Source organism: Strigops habroptila, chromosome 18 (assembly GCF_004027225.2).
Source record: "Strigops habroptila isolate Jane chromosome 18, bStrHab1.2.pri, whole genome shotgun sequence".
Classification (NCBI taxonomy): domain Eukaryota; kingdom Metazoa; phylum Chordata; class Aves; order Psittaciformes; family Psittacidae; genus Strigops; species Strigops habroptila.
This window is the reverse complement of record NC_044294.2, coordinates 2,448,800-2,467,135: the sequence shown is the minus strand read 5'-3', so window position 1 is coordinate 2,467,135 and position 18,336 is coordinate 2,448,800. Positions and strand designations below refer to the sequence as shown.

General features: G+C 57.7%; 2 protein-coding genes across 2 annotated transcripts; both read left to right on the top strand.

The window, feature by feature from the left end:
* Nucleotides 1-1,833: 1,833 nt before the first annotated feature.
* On the top strand, nt 1,834-12,586 carry PRELP (proline and arginine rich end leucine rich repeat protein). Its single transcript, XM_030473518.1, has 3 exons — nt 1,834-1,982; nt 7,791-8,742; nt 10,481-12,586. The coding sequence occupies exons 2-3, from the start codon at nt 7,806-7,808 to the stop codon at nt 10,657-10,659; spliced, it is 1,116 nt and encodes a 371-aa protein (XP_030329378.1). The 5' UTR covers nt 1,834-1,982; nt 7,791-7,805; the 3' UTR covers nt 10,660-12,586.
* A 2,748-nt stretch (nt 12,587-15,334) lies between these two features.
* On the top strand, nt 15,335-17,981 carry OPTC (opticin). Its single transcript, XM_030473517.1, has 6 exons — nt 15,335-15,572; nt 15,707-15,827; nt 16,879-17,037; nt 17,115-17,317; nt 17,418-17,513; nt 17,625-17,981. The coding sequence occupies exons 1-6, from the start codon at nt 15,357-15,359 to the stop codon at nt 17,793-17,795; spliced, it is 966 nt and encodes a 321-aa protein (XP_030329377.1). The 5' UTR covers nt 15,335-15,356; the 3' UTR covers nt 17,796-17,981.
* Nucleotides 17,982-18,336: the final 355 nt, after the last annotated feature.

Here is an 18,336-nt window from a genome sequence, read left to right as displayed (position 1 = left end):
GGGACATGGCATCAGGGGACCAGGGGTGAGTGGGATGCTGCTAGTCCACAGCAGGAGCACTGAGCCTGGGATCTCCCATGCCAACAACGCTGTGAGAGCAGGTTTGGTCTGTGGCCCCCCTCCATCACCCCTTTCTCCTGCAAGAGCAGGGCCAGATTTTGCTCCAGACACAGAATAAACTGAGCTCGTGGTGCCCAGAGCCACGTTTGAGGCTGCAGCCTGTTGTGTCTTAAACGTCTCAAAGGATGTCTTTGAAGGTGGATTCGAAACTTGGACACGGAAAGAAATTCCTGCAGGAAGCAAATTCAACAAACCAAGTCCCTTGGCTGGGAGCAAACTGTATAATCACCAGGTTTGCTGAAGGTTTTTGTGCTTCCCAGGCCTGGGAGCTGTGTTAGCAGCGTCTCAGGGAGGGCAGCACAGTGGGTAAGGTCTAAGGTATGAAACCTTTCCATGCCTGGCATTGCAGGGTGGCTTTTGTGCAAGCAATTGCCGTGTTCAGTGCCTCGTCTTCCCCCTGTCAGTGCCCAAAGTGAGTGTCTGTTGGGTAGCAGAAAAAAAGCCCAAACCATGAACATATCCCCATGGATCTGGGGACTTTTGACTAGTTTCGAAAGCAACTGGCATCAATCTCCAACCAGCATATCCTTCCCCTATTGATTCTGATCCTTCTCCAGCTGGCAAACACATGTGTCCATCTCAACCCTTTGTTTAAATACCCATGTGGTTTCTCTCTGTTCTTTTTCCTGGCTTGCTCTCAAGCTACCTGCTGGGCTTTAGGCATCGGAGTGCCCCAGCTTGCTCCCAGCAGACAGCAACCAGCACTCAATACTCCAGTTTGGGGGTAAGAGGAATGGCACCATGTTGGGAATAGATATATTGAAGGGTTGTGGGAAGCCCAGCGGGTGGGAACTTTGGGGGAGGCTGATTTGGGCTGTTTGAACCCTGCTGCTGTCAGCTGAGTGTGGAAGTGCAGGATTGGACCCTCCTTGGGCAGGCTTTGGAGTGGGCTTTCACTGAGCCAAAGCAGCTCAGGTTTGCTGGTCCCGCTGCAGATCTGGAGACAGGATGGCTCATGGGGAGGGAGATGACCCCCTGAACCCCACATACAGAGATGGGGATGCTGGTAGGAGGGATGTTCCCATGGCTGCTGTGCCCCTGGGATGCCTCACTCCCGCCTGGGCTGTGTCTGCATGCAACAGGTCCCCAGCTGCCTCTGAGCTCGTTGGAGCTGAAAAGGCCTCTTGAGCACCCACAGAGCAGACACCCGGGGGTCCCTCTGCTGCATCCCCTCGGTGCAGGGTGGTTTTCCAGCCCAGGACCTGGCTGAGGCTCCATGCAAAGCCCGTGGTCCAGCACCACCACAGCTCCTCTCCCTGCTCTTTATTAAGCACCATTGGGATTTGAATTAAATCTTACCCAGGCAGCAGGAGCAGAGACCCAGCATGGGGTGGGCTCCCTTCAGCAGGGGTAAGGGGGCAGCGGGGTGTCCCTGTGCCAGCGGGGACCGGGGTGCTTGCTCCTTGGGGACCAGCTGGTGCCACACAACAAGCCTCCATCGCATCCACGTTTCTGGCAAGCTCCATCCCAAACCCCACGCTCCTGGAAAACAGGGGCCGTGGGAAGGGGAAGGGCTTATTTCCCTGATTAAACAGCGTTGTTTTGAAACACGGGCTGGAGCAGCCTCCGCAGCAGAAGGGGCTGTTGAGCCGCAGCCCGGCCGCGTGTGTGCGCGGCGCCTGGTGCCAGAGAAAGACGTGTTTGTTGTCGTCGTGCCCCGGCCCCGGCCCTCCTCCGGCTCCCGCCTCCCACCCACCCATCCCGGGAACAAAACCCGCGTCCGACCCGGGACCGCTCGTGGCGGAGCCGCGGAGGCGAGAGGAGGAGGAGGAGGAGGAGGAGGAGGAGGAGGAGGGAGACAACCAGAGAGAAACGTGTCTTGGGGATTAATAGGAGGCAGGAGGAGGGAGAGGTGCACACAGGTAAGCTGTGGGCAGGTGATTCCACCCCCCAGGCTCTTCTCACCTTGCCTCACCCTCCATCCCAGGACAATGCACTGGTCCACGATGCTCCTGCCCCTCTCCAGCCTTCCTTAGCTGGGAAGCAGCATCTGCTCTTTCCTCTTTTCCCCTCTCCTCTTGTTGTGTTTTTCCTGTTCTTTGTTGGAGCAAGAGTCTTTGTTCCTTCTCTTTTCTCTTGTTGCAAAAGTTCCTCTCGGCTTGGGGCAGGATGGGTGCTGGAGGGAGGAACTTGGGGCTGCAAAGTCAAAGTCCTGTGTGTGAGACAGCGTTGGAAATACTCCCAGGGGCTTTCTGTGGGGGCAAGTGAGGACCCCCCGCTGTCCCCCACCCCACACTGACCTGTGCTCTCATGCTCACCACCCCACACGGCTCTGGAATGCAGAGCTGGGAGTCAGGAGGCTGCACAGCCCCAGCCATGCCCAGGACAGACCTGGGAAACCAGGATGTGGGGGGTCACCGATCTGAGCTCGGGGTCCTACAGCCAGGCTGGGGGGCTAGGGGGGTCCTGCTCCCAAGGGATAGGGGCTCCACGCAGCCCCTCTCCCCATGCTGCAGCAGGGAGCAGGGAGATTCCCTGCCCTGTGGAGGGGACCAGCATCACGCTGCTTTGAGAGCGAGGTGGGAGAGAGCAGCCAAGCAGCACCTCCGCACTTCACTTCTCAACAAGCTGGTTTTCTGCCCAAAATGTAGGTGGTAAAGCCCTTCTCTCCTGCCCGGCAGGCAGAGTTGTGCGTGGATCACATAGGTTGTTCCCTGGGCTTGGAACACCACTTTTTCTGTCTTGGTCATAGAGATTGGAGCTCCAGTGCAGCCCCTTCCCTGCATTCTGTGGGGGTCCCCTTTTGGAGCTCTTTGTCTCTTCTCTGGTGGAGGCAGGAGGTGATGGGAGGAAGCACCAGGGCACTGGTGTTTGCTGAAGTCCTGGGGAAAGGCTTTTGTTGCATGGAAAAGCCTCATCTCTGTTTGGGAGCTTTAAGGAAAAACATCTCCAGGGCAGAAAGTGGAACTCCATGCATCCCCTTGGCAGCTGGAGGCAAAGCACGTTGCACATGAGGGCTTGGAAGCATTCCTGTGATCGCGGGCCCTGCCTTATGTGGTGCACGGCTGGCGGCATCCCGCAAGCTGCTCCCTGGGATGCACCCGGAGCGCAGGGAGCTGCCCTGGGGATGCAAGAGCGAGGGGCTGGATGCTTTCCCTTGGGAAGAGATGAAAGTGTGTCTGTGGGAGGTTTCCTCTGCCCTCGGAAGAGGCTGGAGGGAAGGGATGAGGCAGCGGCAGCAGCTGATAAGGCATCAGAGCAGTTTCCCACCCTCAGAGGAAGCGGAGCCGGAGGGACCAAGGCGAGGAATCTGCTCGGGAGTGGGGTGTGCGTGGGGCCGGGCTGTGATCACTTCAACATCTTCTCCCATGATTTCCTCCCGTGTGTGTCCAGCCAGTTCCAATGTGTGTGGCAGAGAGCTCTGTGGGCAGGCTGAGCCGGGAGCAGCCCTGGGAAGTGTTGGGACATGCAGCAAAGGAGGAGGAGGGAGGAATTGCTGACATAGAGAAGGCAGCAGGAAGGTGTTTTCTGCCAGGGCTGCCTTCCCACAGACCCTGCTGCGGGAGGAGGGTGCTGGAGGGAGCAGTGGATGTGATGAGCCTTTCGCAATGAGCCTGGTGACTGCGGTGCAGTGGGATGCGGGAGCCATGCGCTGTCATCCCTGTGTCTTGCAGTCGTTGGGATGAGCCCAAAAGCATTGCTTGAAAGCCGGAGCTGCTGTCCTGAGACACCCATCTCCTGCATGGACACAGCACTATCCCTGCAGGAAGGGATGTAGCGGGGGCTTGGTGCCGTGCTGGTTCTGCTCCTCGCTGGGAAAGGGCTGGGAAAGGGCGAGAAGAGCGGGTTGTTGCATCAGGGCTCTGCTCCCCAGGGACCCCAGGGACGCCTGGGTGGCAGCATGTCTGCCCTCCCCTCGGACGACAGCCTTGCACTGTATTTAGCCTTTCCCACCATTCCCAGCTCTCCAGCGCCACGGGATAAAGAGCTCCCTGTTTCGGTCACAGGCTCTCGCACCGACACGAAGGGGCTGTTGGGGTGGTTGGAAGCCAGCGAGGGAGCTTTGCTGCTTCCTCTTGGTTATCTATAGCTTGTCCTCCTTGTCCTGCCCCAACGTGCAGGTTCCCAGGCTGGATGAGGGCATTTTTGCAGCCTGGGGGGCTGAAGGGATGATGGGAATTGGATGGGAAACCTATGAAGGAAGCTAGCAGGGTTATGGGCAGCAGGATGGAGAGGGTCCTTTGTCCAACCATCTAGGCTTTCCCTTCTCCTCCTGAAGTTAAATGCTCCCTTTACCCCTCTCACAGCAGCAGTGCGGCCGGATACATGGGTAACGGCCGCCCAGAGCTGGCTGCTGCTCCCTGCACATCCAACTGCCGCAAGAGGATGCGGGGAGGGCAGGAGGCACCCAAGGGAGAGCGTTGGGAATTCTGCCTATGACAAATCCCTCTGTGACCTTTACACAGCTCACTCCTGCCCCCGGGGGGGGGGTGTGAGTTTTGCCTGCCCTTGGCCCTGGTCATGGGGCTGGCAGCGGGCGCTGTGGGTCAGGGAAATGCAGCGAAGATGAACTATTTAGGATGCAAACACCAGTGGCATTTGGAGCTGGAATTTCCAGCTGCTGTGCCGGGTTTTTGTCAGTTGTAATGGTATGACTGAGGGAGCAGCTGCCTCCTCCTGGGAAAAAAACCCGGACTGGCATCTGTTGGGTGCCTTGGTCTTGCACCCGAGCCAGCCCGCAGCTCTGGAGGTGTCAGAACCATTTTTATCCATGAATCCAGCCTTTTCTCCACAGCCGGCAGTTGGTTTCCTGAAAGCATTTGTTGCTTCATGGTTTAACTTTATTCCAGTTGCATGGATTCCTTGTGGGCACTTGGGATCTGAGCTGCCCTGTCCATCAGGGAGTGGTGGGAAAGGTTGTGGGGAAACCTTTGCAGAGCCGGCATTCCTGCAGGATCAGGGTGTGGGGTTTGGAAATCTGGCTTGTTGCGTTCATGCCAGTAAGTTCAACTGCATGGAACTGGATGGAGAACAGGCTGCTGACTGTGTTGGGTCCAGCTTTGAACCTTTTAGTATGTTGGACACAACTGTAAAGCTTGTTGTGGCCTCAGGCTTGTTATCATCTCTGTTTTCGGGTTGTGGGGACCGCTGGCTGTGAGCTGGTTTCCTGCAGTTTGCTTGGAAGTGGGTCCTGCTTTCCCAAGCAGGCTGAGGCACGGTGGGCAGAGCTTCCATGGGGGAAGGAAGGGAGAGAGGAGAGGGTCGTGGCCATGGGCATAGGGATGTGGCTGTCCCTATGGGGATGTGGCAGCGGGTTGGAGGCTTCACAGCGGATAGAAGGGGCTGCATCTGCCTCCTGACACTGTCCTTGTGCGCTGGCAAATGCCACACGATGCTGCCTCTCTCCAGCCTGAGCTTCTGGCTCGCTGACAACTTCTGTTATACACTGAGTCCCTGAGCATCTGCAGCATGTGGAGGGGATGGCGCAGGCTTGTGTGAGACCAGGTCGCTCCTGCAAGGGCTTGAGATAACCAGCGGGGTGACAGCTCTGCCCTGTCCCCCTCCCTCCCGGTGTCATGGCCCGAGCTGAGCATTGCCCTGCGAGTTGAGGGAGCCAAACGCCTGGATTGCAGCATGTCCTGGCTGGAATAGCACGTCCCAGCTGCCTCCTCCCCTCCTCTGCAACGGGCCAAACCCAGACCTCAGCCCCCTGTGGGTGTTCAAATCCAGGTCCGAGTTTTGGAGAAGAGGCAAGAATCCCATGGAAAGGTCTAGGATAAGGGGAGGGGGGACGGACGGAGAGCAGGGAAGGAGCGGGATGCTGCGGGGCCAGCGAGGGGACCGCACGTACCGCAGCTCCCTGTTCGAACCCGCCCGTTCTCTGCAGCCCCGGGGCGCTCTCAGCACAGGAGCCGCACGTACATCCCGATGGGGACCGGCTGCGGCGGAGCGGAGCTCAATGTCTGGCAGCGTTCGGGCCCCGCTGCTCTCCCGCTGTTCCTCCCTTCCCCCTGCGAGATGCCAGAGCTCTGATTGAAAACAGCAGGCGTGAGGCTCGTAGGGTTAAACAGAGCCAGATGGGAGCGGGCGAGACAAAAAGGAAAGTAACAGGCTGGGCCTGGAGGGGGGGACGAGAACAGGATCTTTGCTTGGAGCAAGTCAATTACTTGGAGCCCCAGGAATGCAATGGGATGGCTTCAAAGGGAGCCGGGCTGGCCCAGCCCTGGGAAGTGGCCCATTAAGGGCCCTAAGGGCATCCCTGGGTGGGATGTGGACCCCCCCATCCCACGGTGGGAAGCTGTGAGCAAAAGGGGGTTGGTGTGGCTGCCCCAGGAGCGTTGGGCTTTGCTGCTTGCTGATCAGGTGAGGGCTGGGGACATTCCCCTGCTGCTGCCCAAAGGCAAACGCTATGGGCTTGGCTCAGCCCTGTGTTTTCTGCTCACACTGGGGTGTGCTGAGCTGAGTGGGGCCATGGTGCGATGCCCCTGGCCCTGAGCTCCACTCTGTTGTGTGGCACAGCGAGAGCACTGAGCAGATAAAGCCTGATTTCTCTCCCTCAGCAGCATCACCAAAGGCTTCTGCCCCACGCTCCAGTCCCAGCCACACCGGCCCCCACAGCAGATGCTGTTCCCCCAGGGAACATCTCCTGGGACAACTGTTCCCCATCTTCCTCTCAGTCTCTTCATCTTCCTCCCTGTCTCATCTCACTTGATTCTCTTTCCCACCCTGCCTCTGCTGAGCTCCTCCATCTGCCTCGCCGTGCATCCAGCTCGGCTCTGTTCCTGCTGGGGTGACAGAAGCCTGGCGAGCACCCCGAGGTGTCTGCCCAGGAAGCCACAGCCCTGCAAGTGTGGGAGCATCCAAAGCACCTTCTGTGCTCGGGGCTTTATGGGGAGCTTGTCAGCAACAAGCTGGATCCCTCCATCCTGCCAGGCATCAGCTGGAGAGCTGCTAGCAAGTCTTGCAAGGACCATCGCTGCAGTGCCAGGCTGCAGCAGGGAGGGTGGAGATAGGATCAAGCCTTAATGGGCTGGATAACGACTCGAGAAGAGGGAGAGGTGTATGTGGGAGCCCTTGGGGCAAGCAGGGACCTCACCTCATCCCTTCACATCTCCCACTTCCACTGGGGCTCTCTGCAGATAAGCCAGCACCCTGCAGTGGCGATGAGTGGGTTGTTTGGGCAGCACAGGGAGCTCTAGAGCCAAACACCTTCCACAGTGCTCATGTGTAATCTTGCAAATGCCCTTTTTTATCACTCAGCCTTGAAAATGGGCTGTCCTGCGTTAAAGCCTCATCTCTGCAGCACAGGACCATCCATCTCTCTGTCCCACTAACTGCTGCTGGCCTCCTGATGCTGTTGCTCAGCCAATTTGCTACTGAATCATTGATTTTTCTTTGGCCCAAGTGCAAATTAAACCTAATCCATCAAGGTCTCTGAAGGGGAGCTCAGTCCTTTGGGGAGAGTCACAGTGGTGGTGAGGTTCCTGCTGGGGTGAAAAGAAACCCCAAACCAAATGAAACACCCCCCTCCATGCACTCCCATGGCAAAAGGCTGAGCCAGAGAGAGGGAATCTCAGTGATTCAGGCTCTAGAAAGTCTTCAAATCCAGCTTTGATTTGAATTTGAAGAGAACTTCCAAGGGGAAGGAATAACAAACAACAGGGATGGGAGATGATGCAGTACCTAAACGTGGTGTTTCTTAACCCGCCTCTTCTTGCTGCCTCCCCCAGGGAAACATCTGGACCATGAAGGTGGCCTTCAGATTGCTTCTCCCACTTGTTCTTGTGCTGGTCTCGGAGGTGAGCGGGCAGCGGAGGAAACCCCCCCGGAAACCCACCCGCCCGCCCCCCGAGTTTGTTGAGCCCGTGGAGCCCACAGAGCTGCCACCACCGCTGCCCCCGGGGCCCCCTTCCATCTTCCCTGACTGCCCCCGGGAATGCTACTGCCCCCCGGACTTCCCCTCTGCCCTGTACTGCGACAGCCGCAACCTGCGCAAGGTCCCCATCATCCCGTCCCGCATCCACTACCTCTACCTCCAGAACAACTTCATCGACGACCTCCCGGAGGAGTCCTTCAGGAATGCCACGGGGCTGAAATGGGTCAACCTCGACAACAATCGCATCCGGAAGGTGGACAGGCGGGTCCTGGAGAAGCTGGAAAACCTCATCTTCCTCTACATGGAGAAGAACCAGCTCAAGGAGGTGCCTGCCTTCCTGCCGCCCAACCTGGAGCAGCTGCGTCTGAGCAGGAACCAGATCTCCAAGATCCCCGCTGGGGTCTTCAACAAGCTGGAGAACCTGGTGCTCTTGGATCTGCACCACAACAAGCTAAGCGATGGGGTCTTCAACAAAAACACCTTCAAAGGACTCAAGAACCTCATGCAACTCAACCTTGCCCACAACATCCTGAGGAAAATGCCTCCTGGGGTTCCCAATGCCATCCACCAGCTCTTCCTGGACAGGAACAACATTGAGGACATCCCCAGTGACTACTTCAAGGAGTTCCCCAACCTGGCATTCATCCGGCTCAACTACAACCAGATCTCTGACAAGGGGCTCCCCAAGAACTCCTTCAACCTCACCAACTTGCTGGTGTTGCACTTGGCCCACAACAAGCTCACCAATGTCCCTTTCATCAGCCCCAAGCTGGAGCACCTCTACCTGAATAACAACTCCATCGACAGTGAGTTGTGCTGGCTGGGGCGAGATATGGGGGGAGCACATGGGCTTGAGGATGGTGGCTTGTTGGCAAAGATCATTTTCCACCCAGGGGGATGTGAACCCTTTAAAGGGGGATGCAGTGGTGGGATGAGCTGGGAGCTCTTTGTAGGTGAACGAGGCCCAAAGGGGGATGGATTTGCAGCCAAAGGGTGGCCTGAGGTTTGGGGTGGTAGCTGAGGAGCAGAGCTCGATTCCCCCTGGTCCTGCAGGGCTTTTCTTGCTCGTTGTCATGGGCAGCTCTTCTTTGGGGCCACTTTACCATCTAAACAGCTACTTCCCCAGCAGGGCTCAGAAATAGGGATATTTAAAAAGGAGAGTCTGTGCACATATTTTAAGAACAGATGCCAAAATACGCAGTCAAGATGGTTAGAAATAACCCAGCTTCGCTCTCGAGCTGAGCCTCACGGAGGAAGGAACAGGGAGAACAAGGCTGGGATGGAGGTTGCCTTGGCAAAGCAGCCGGCGCCGTTTCACACCGTTCCAGGCGAAGCACCACAGTTTCATTGGAGAGGTGCTGGCCTGTGAAACGTGTAAACAGAGCTAGTACGATGGAGAAGAAGGCAGAGCCCCATTCCCGGCCACCCCAGATGTTCCTGCTATTCGAGGTCCAGCAGCCTGCTGCGCTATCCGTGGGGAAGCAGGAATGCAGCGCTCCTGCCAGAAACCCTCCGTGTGCACCAGGAAAAGTGTGCTGGGCTCTTTGTTCTGGCTGTGATGGGGCGTATGGGAGCTGCAGGACCCTCTCAGGGCGTTGCTGGCAGGATGCTGGTCCCCACCGGTGGTGTAACTACCGCGCTGCTGTGTTTATTGCGTAGTGATGGTGTGTAGATGCAAGGCACCCTGCTGCCAAAGAGGGGTTGTACAGTCACTGCACAGCTCCAGCCGGCCCAACACGGGGCTGAACATCGGCCAGGAAGGGACGAGCAACGCACCCACTGATAGCGTTGTGGGATGCAATGCCAGGGAAGGGGACAAAATCCTCCCAAAGCCACGTCCCTTCTCTCAGGGGATCACTGTTCCCAGGGAATAATGATCCAGTGATGAATGTGTGGTTCAAACTCTGGTTAATCTGCGTTTTGTTTAACCAACACCAAACTGGAGCCAAGGAGGACCTTTGGGTGAAGGTGGTGACTGCTGCTGGTCACACACACCAGGACCCAGGTCCTGCTAGGGCTTTCCATGGAGAGGTGCCTGTGTGGCTGTGTACATCGTGTCCCAGCTTTGCCTTTGCCTGTTTTACCCAGCTTTTATAAGGTTTCAGTGCCTGGAGCTGGGTTTATTTTCCATACTGCAGACCCTGGGGTGGGGAGGAACACGTGCAAATCCAGAAGCGAGCAACGAGCTGGTTGCTGACGTTATCTCCAGTGTCATGGTGCTGGAGCATGGTTCCTTGATGTTTTGTTGAGGGCTTAGGGCTGCTCGGCAGGTTTCATGTTTGAAATGATCTCTTTTTCCGCTCTAATGACACCATATCCGCCACCGCACCGCTGAACGTGACCTACTTCATTTCTGATCAAAAGCAGGATTTTCCTCTCACTGGAGCTGTGCTGTTTTCTAGAAGAGGCTGGGAATCCCCCCCTTGGTAGCAAAGCAACCTCATTTTGGGGTTCAACGGGCAGGCAGGGAGGGGGGTCTCAAGCATCCCCCTCTGCCTTCCCTTTCCTCTAACCTGCATCCCGCTTTTCCTCTCCTCCCTGCAGAAATCAACGGGACACAGATCTGCCCCACCTCGCTGATGTCCATCCAGGACTTCTCTCCCTCCGACCTGGACAGCGTGCCCCGGCTCCGGTACCTGCGGCTGGATGGGAACCTCCTGAAACCCCCCATCCCCTTGGACCTGATGATGTGCTTCCGCCTCCTGCAGTCCGTGGTGTTCTAGCCCTGCCCGGCAGCGCGGCTCTCCCAGGACTTGGCTTTGCACAGAGACTCGACCCGCATCCATGTTTGAGATGTGGGACCCTCTTTGCTTCCCTCTCCCCATGCTCACACCCCACCTCCATCCCTCCTCCCTGCCCCTCTTTCCTTGGGGACCACTGTCTGTGGGACAGCACCGTGTCAAGCAGCCACCCCAGGTTGCAGCATCAGCCTGGGGTGGCTGCCATGCTCCCCCTAGCTCCCTGCCTGTGGGCTCTGCCTTCCCTGCCCTCACCCAGGCCAGCTCTGGAGCTGGCTCTGCCTCTCCCCTTCCACCCAGCAGCGTTTCAGGAGATGGCATTCGGTCCAAGCCAAAAGCATCTCTGGATGGAGCTGATGAGGAAGCCCAGGGGCCAGCTTGCTGCAGGACTCGGGTCACACCATCACTCTGGGATGCACATGGAGAGCTTGTGATGTTCCCGGGGAAAGATCCTCTGTGATGGAGGTAGAGCAAGGGTGCCCTGGGCTCCCTGTGTGCCAAGGGTGCAGGGGCACAAGGTGATGCCAGCGGGTGGCTGGGGGAGCAAGATATGTGCAAGCAGATGGTGGCTGGTCTGGCAATGACACCTCATGGCCATGTCCCAGGGCCCCAGGTGAGGGACACGCTGGGGGGACTTTGCCCTTGGCTCCGGGGGTTATTCCCTCACGGTGGTGTGGCTTTGGCAGGAGGGAGCGGGGAGGGTGCCCGGCCCCTGCGCTGGAGCTGGGCTCTGCTGCGCCCTGGGTGGGTTGCACCTTCCCCCCAGCAACACACCATAAACCCTCCTTTGCAGAGCAGCCCCTTCCCCAGCTTTCATCCCGGCAGCATCATTCCATGGTGCTGCAGCCCCCTCCCAGCTTTCTGCATCCCCGTGCTGCAGAGATGCAGGGCTCAGCGCATCGGCTTCCAGCTAAACCCTGCACTTCCCAATGCAGGACCCAATTCCTGTGGGATCCCCATGCCCATGACCTCCCCTGGGCATGGGACCCCCAGGCAGAGCAGAGCCAGCAGCTCTGCACTGGTGCCAGCAGGACATTCATGTTTAGGTACCCGAGGGCAGATGCTGATGTGGGTGGAAGGCTGGGCTCTGCTGGGGCTGGGTTGACCTGTAAGACCTCTGCTCCTGCCCCTGTCCCCTCCTTGACTCCCACCTCCTGGAAGTTTTACTCTCAGTTGCTTTCTTGTACCAAACACGTGTGACTGGTTTTGCCTCTTTTTATTTCGGTTAGAAAAAAAAAAAAAGGAAAGAAAAAGAAAAGGGAAGAAAGACTCTTTTAGAAAAGCTGGTTTTTATTCTCCCTGTTTCACATGTATCGCTTCCCTCTTTGATAGCTGTACTACATATATAGGGTGTCCGGGTTTAGGGGGGGGTTGGTCTCTCTTTTTTCTTCCTGATTCTCAGGATTTAGATTTAAGGCCAAGCATTAGAGGGGAAAGAAAAAAAAACCCAACTGAAATCAGCATTAAAGCTATAAACCAAAAAAACCAGCTTGGTACCTCCTTTGTGTTCAGCCACCCTTCCCCAAGACAGGCACGGACGGGCACTGTGTCCTGCTCCCTGGGAATGGGATGAGGATGCTCCCTGCAGTCTGGGAATGCACCAGCAGCCCTGTGAGCTGTGTGCTCCACTCGAATCATGGAAGGTTTATTCACCCCCTGTGCTAATTCAGCCTTATTTTCTCATGAGCAAATCCTCTTCCAAATCTTCCCCCGTGGGCTTTGTTGGGTTCGACAGGTTTCAACCTTAAACCCGGAGACCCTATGTATATATTTATATATAATATGTATATATACTGGTAGACTGTACAGATATAGCTAGAGACATATGTAGTTCTCGACTGATTTCAACTTAATGGTATTTTCACTCCTACTCTCTGCAGCAGTGAAAATAAAATGATTCACAAGGGACCCAGTGCTGCGGTTGGACCTGCCTCCCTCTGATCCATCCTCATCCTCCTCACTGCGGGAGCTGCCGCTTCACTCAGGACCACATTTCCTCTGTTGGGGACAACCTTCCCAACAGTGGGAGCTCGGGAGACCCTGGAAGTCCCTGCAGGGGGAGGCTGGAGGGCTTAGGGGCTGCTTGTGCTGTGCCCTTGCCTGAAGTGATGCTGCATTGGGCTCACAAGCAGCAGCGTGGCTGCAGAGTGATGCTGGGCACCTTGTGGAGCATGTGCCTGTCTTAATGAGCACCTCTGCTAATGAAAATGAGCCTGACCGACCTCAGCTGCAGCTCCCTGGGCCCTGCCTGCAGCTAATGGGCATTATTGTCCCTGCAAGATGGCTGATGGTTGCGTTGGGTATATGATCTTGGGCTGATCTGTTCCCCCATCACCTTCATGCACCCAGGGAAGCTGGACAGCTATCCCCAAGGTGAGTTTGCCCTGGGAGGGCAGCACGGAGGAGCTCCAGGGCACGCAGAGGGGCAGGAGGCATCTCTCCCACCCTCAGCATCCATCCCCAGGGCTCATTTTCACACAAGCAGAATGGATGTAGGCAGCGACTTCTCCTCCTGCCCATCGCTGCAGCTTCAGAGCTCTCCTCTTGCTGCTGAACATGAATCACGAGCAGAGAGGGAGGGTGGCTGTGGGCTGGGTGTGAACGCAGGGGCTGCAGCGTGGGGCTGCTCACGGGAGCAGGAGGGGATGTGTGTGTATGTGTGTATGCACAGAGCAGGCAGCGAGCAGCCCCTATGTGCTCATGCTGGAGAAGAAAACCTCCCGATTTGGGACTCAGGGTGTGAATTGTGCCCTCCCGGGTGTGCATTCACTGCCTGCCCCCCTGGGTAAGGCAGCCCTGTGCCCCTGGGGAGCTGAGCACTGCAAAGGGGGGTTCATTTCTCTCTGCACAGTTACTGTGCCACTATGGGAGTGGGACCTGGGAAGCTCTCCCCTTGCTGTGTGTGTCATGGTGAAGGCTGGAAAGTTAGTGGGGCCTTAGTGGGGCTGCTGAGATGGGCACCAAAGGTGGGTGCTGCTCTTCCCAGTGCTGGGGAGAGGAATGCGGGCTGGATATGGCGAGAGGCAGTTTGGAGCAGGATGAGTTACTGCTCAAATCAACCCCCCAACCCAGTTGTGGGTGCCTGAGCAGGGTTTGCACTGACCCCTTGGGTGATGCCATGAGTGCAGGCATTCACTGCTGCGTCTGGGGACAAGAAGTGGGTGCAAGGATGGGCACAGGCTGCTTCTCTAGGGCAGCAAAACCACTGCCCTGGGGCCCGCATTGCTCTGGGACCCCCTCCCCAGCCCAGGCTCTTGCTGTGCAGCAGTTTCTCCCTTGCTGGGCTGATGGGCAGGAGCTCCCCAGTCTCCCCCCATCCTGGGTCTCCTCGAGCCATTCTGGACCACAGCCCCCAGTGAGGGGGGACTTGGCAGCAGACCCTGGCCCTACAGCCCATCCAAGGAGCAGAGCTCAGCTCAGCTGTAACTGCCACATCGCCTCCATCACTGCGCCTGCCCAGCCGCCTAATGAGGGCCTTAATGAAGATTAGTGGTGCCCCTTTGCTCTGCTCCACACCAAGCAAGGAGGGAGATGCTGGGAGCGAGGGGACTGCGGATGCATGGCCAAGGCCCACGCTGGTGGGGGGCTGTGGGTTGTCCCTGTCTGCCCAGTGAGCACCAGCAGATGGGTGCTACGTCTCTATGGGTGGGTGAGCGTGTGGGCTTCAATGTGCCTGCAGGAGAGAACATTTTCACAGTGGTGGGTGGCTCTGTGTGTGTGCACCAGGCTGCCCAGCACTGCGAGCAGCCTGTGGGGCTGCCGTGCACCCTCTGCCCATGCTGGGGTGTCCCAGCCCCACAGGACACATCACTGGCAATGACATCACTCCCTCATCCCCTCCAGGGGATGAAGCCCCCCTCCAGTTGAGCCTTACATAGAGCCATAGAATGTTTGGGTTGGAAAGGAACTAAAGATCATCCAGTTCCAACCCCCTGCCACGGGCAGGGACACCTTTCACTAGAGCAGGTTGCTCCAAGCCTCTGTGTCCAACCTGGCCTTGAACACTTCCAGGGATGGAGCATTCACCACTTCTTTGGGCAACCTGTGCCAGTGAATCACCATGGAGTACCATACACTGGGGGTACCAATCAGCCCCCTTACCCCAGAGCATGTTGGTGCACACAGGGAGAGACGGGATCATCCCCATCCTACCCCGGTGAGGGGAAAAGTGCTGCCTTGGTGGGACCTGGGCTGGTTGCAGTAGGGATGAAGCTGGATCCGTGGCCTCTGCCAAGGGCTGTGTGTCCCCATTGCCCATGGGGAGGGAGCACAACAGAGTGCCAGGATTCCTGGGGTCGCTTCTGCTTGGCCAGTGACCAGCCTCACCCATTGCATTGAGGGTCCGGAGCAGGACCCCGATCCCTGCATCACCTCTGGACCCCCTCCCCAGCTGCTGGAGGCTGGGAAAGCCAGGAAACGCGGGGCCTCTCCTTCCCAGCTACCCAGCCAAGCGTGAAATGGGCTGTAAAGAAAAGGGCTGGTGACGTTCCCGGGGCAGAGGCCGTTTGTCCCCCTCGGTGGCTGCAGCCCGTGTGCGGTGCGGGTTCTGCCTCCCCGTCCCTCTTTGCTCCCGTTTCGGGGTACCCGGCCGCATCCTGACGGGTGTTGTTGGTCCTGGTGGAGCCCCCCAGGACCGTGGTCCCACCGCTGCCCTCGGAGCGGTGACGGCGGCTGGATGCAGGATGCAGGTCCTGGCCTTGCTGTGCATCACCAGCCTGTGCCTGGGGGCACCTTGGGCTGTGCCAGCCAAGGAGGACAGGAGGAAAGCAGAGAAGCTGAATGATGACCTTGAACTCTACGACCTGGACAACTATGACCTGACATTGGACAACTACGGTGAGATCTTTGACCTGAGCAACTATGAGGAGCTCTACGACTACGGTGACTTTGCTCCAAAGGTGAGTGGGACACAGGCAGCCTTTCCCTGGGTGCATCCCAAGAAAGGGGCTTGGTCCGAGGGATGGAGAACCAGCTTCTTTGCACAAGCCTACGAGCCCTGGTGGCTTTTCCACCACTCTTGCTGTGTTTGCAGGTCGAGGTTGGCACCCTGGCTCCTCGCCCCAAGGACCCCGTGGCTCTCCCAACCCTGGGTGCTGTGGCTGAGCCCCTGAATCCACAGCCTCCGAGCCCCCCAGCACCCATCCCTGCGCAGGGTGAGTGTGGACCCCTCGGTGCAGCACAAAGGTGCACCCAGTGGGGTTTGGTGTCGATGGGATGCAGCCACACGTCCCAGGGGTGGCAGGGCTGGTGCTCTGCAGCAAAGGGAGCAAATCCTTTTGCCACCAGCAGACAGGAGCAGTTATTTGCCCAGAGAAGCTGTGGCTGCCCCATCCCTGGCAGTGTTCAAGGCCAGGTTGGACACAGGGGCTTGGAGCAACCTGCTCTAGTGGAAGGTGTCCCTGCCCGTGGCAGGGGGTTGGAACTGGAGGAGCTTTAAGGTGCCTTCCAACACAAACCAGTCTGGGATTCCATGGTTTGCTGTGCCCAGGCAGCGAGGTGATGGGGTACATGTTATCACAGGCAGGAAAGCTGCAGTGAGCCATTTCTGGGAAACAAGAGCTCCAGCAGCAACACTTTAATGAGCAGAGGCATTGCAACAGTCGGACAGAGTAGCAATTACATTAGTGACAATTAAAATCCTGTAGCGAGGGATAAATATCTTCATTCATTTTCTGTCACTCTGGACTGGGATAAATTAAGTGGGAGGCAAAGGGAAATTGTTGCCTTGCTGCTTTGAACTCCTCCACTAATGGATGCTGCATCTCACGGGGGCTGAGGAGAGGAGGGGGAGCCATAGGAGGGGGAAACTCAGCTTCACCCCTCCTGCCGCCCTGCCGGGACCCTCACACAGCCCCGACACGTGTTTTGGTGGATGCAGAAGTGTTTTGCTTTTGTTCTGTTTCCTTCTGTACTAAAACTCAGGGGGCTGAGTGAGCCCTGGGTATAACACTGCTGTGTTTGACATCCTCACCTCTCCCCCTCTCCCATGGGACACATCTGGCTCTGAGCAGCTCCATCATTCCTTAGCAGCTCTCTTGGCTGAGAGTATCTGTCCCTTCCCTTGGTGAGCTGCCCTGGGCTGAGGGAGGTGCTGGGGCTCAAGACTTGGTGTCCTCATAGCGTGGGCACATCCTCCCATCTCCCTGCATGACGGGGTGCTCTGGGGGAGCCATGCCATGCCAAGGGCTGCCTCTGCACCCCCAGGCCTGCCCAGCTGCCTGCTCTGCCTGTGCATCGGCACCTCCGTCTACTGCGATGATGCCGACCTGGAGCACATCCCATTGCTGCCACCAGAGACCACCTACCTCTACGCCCGCTTCAACCGCATCGGTGCAATCCGGGCCAGCGACTTCACTGGACTCAGTATGTCCAGGCAAGGGAAGGGGGAATAAGTGCTTCTGCATGGCTCTCTTTTCATCTCCTCCCTCCTGTCCCACCAGAGAAGCTGAAGCGAATAGACCTGAGCAGCAACTTCATCTCCTGGGCGGATGCGGACGCCTTCCATCAGCTTTCCAGCCTGCAGGAGCTCCTCCTGCCCCAGAACCAGCTGACGGCGCTGCCCGAGCTGCCCCGCAGCATCATCCGCCTGGATGCTCGGCTCAACAGGATCCCCAGCACCGGCCTCCGGCACGAAGCCTTCCGGGTGCGTGCGGGGATGAATCCATGGGTTTAGCCACGCCAAGGGGTGGCAGGGATGGTGCTGAGGGACAGAGCAGCGTTTCATCTCTCCCTTTTTCCTGCAGGACCTGAAGCAGTTGCAGTTTCTCCATCTATCCGATAACCAGCTGGACTATATCCCAGCGCCCCTGCCCCAGAGCCTGCGCTCCCTGCACCTCCAGGTGAGATGAGCCTGGGACCATGTCTAGCAGAGCCCACCACCTCATCCCCTTCCTCTTCCTCCCCATCCCATCCCTTTGAATCTGATTTTTGCTCTTTGCCTCCCTGGCCAGAACAACAACATCCAGACGATGCACGAGGACACGTTCTGTGACAGCCAGGACCACAGCCAGATCCGCAGGGCGCTGGAGGACATCCGCCTCGATGGCAACCCCATCAACCTAGGCCTCTTCCCCAATGCCTATTTCTGCCTGCCCCGCCTGCCCACCGGCCGCTTCTCCTGAGCCCCATGGCCCCAAGGGTGAGAATTCCCAGACCCACCATGCCCCAAACCCGGACCCTGCTGCCCCGTATGGGGTTAAGGCACGTGCATTTAACCCCAGCGTGAGCTGAGCCTCCATGAACTCAGCTCTGGTGCAAATGGAGCAGGGGATGGGCAGCTCCAATAAAGCAAAGACTTTAAAAATGCAGTCAGTGTCTAGTTCTCATCCAGCCCAGCAAAGACGGGACTTCCCTGTGTCCCGCTTCTTACCCAGTTCCCCCCTGGGGCCTCGGGAAGACCCTCCTGTGTCTGCTTTCAAGGTGTCCTGGACAGGGATCGGGATCTGCATCGCTCCAGAGAGGCGATGCTTTGGCCACATCAGGTTTGACCTGCGCTGTCCCCTCAGCTGTCCCCAGGTCCATCAGGGGTTTGTGTGGCTCTGAAGGAGCGTTGGGCACTGCTGGGCTGTCCCTATGTGCTCCAAAAGAGGATGCAATAGGAAACCTCAGCACAGGGCAGCTGGAGTCCTCCATCTCCTCATCCCAGACCTGCTGCAGTCCCAC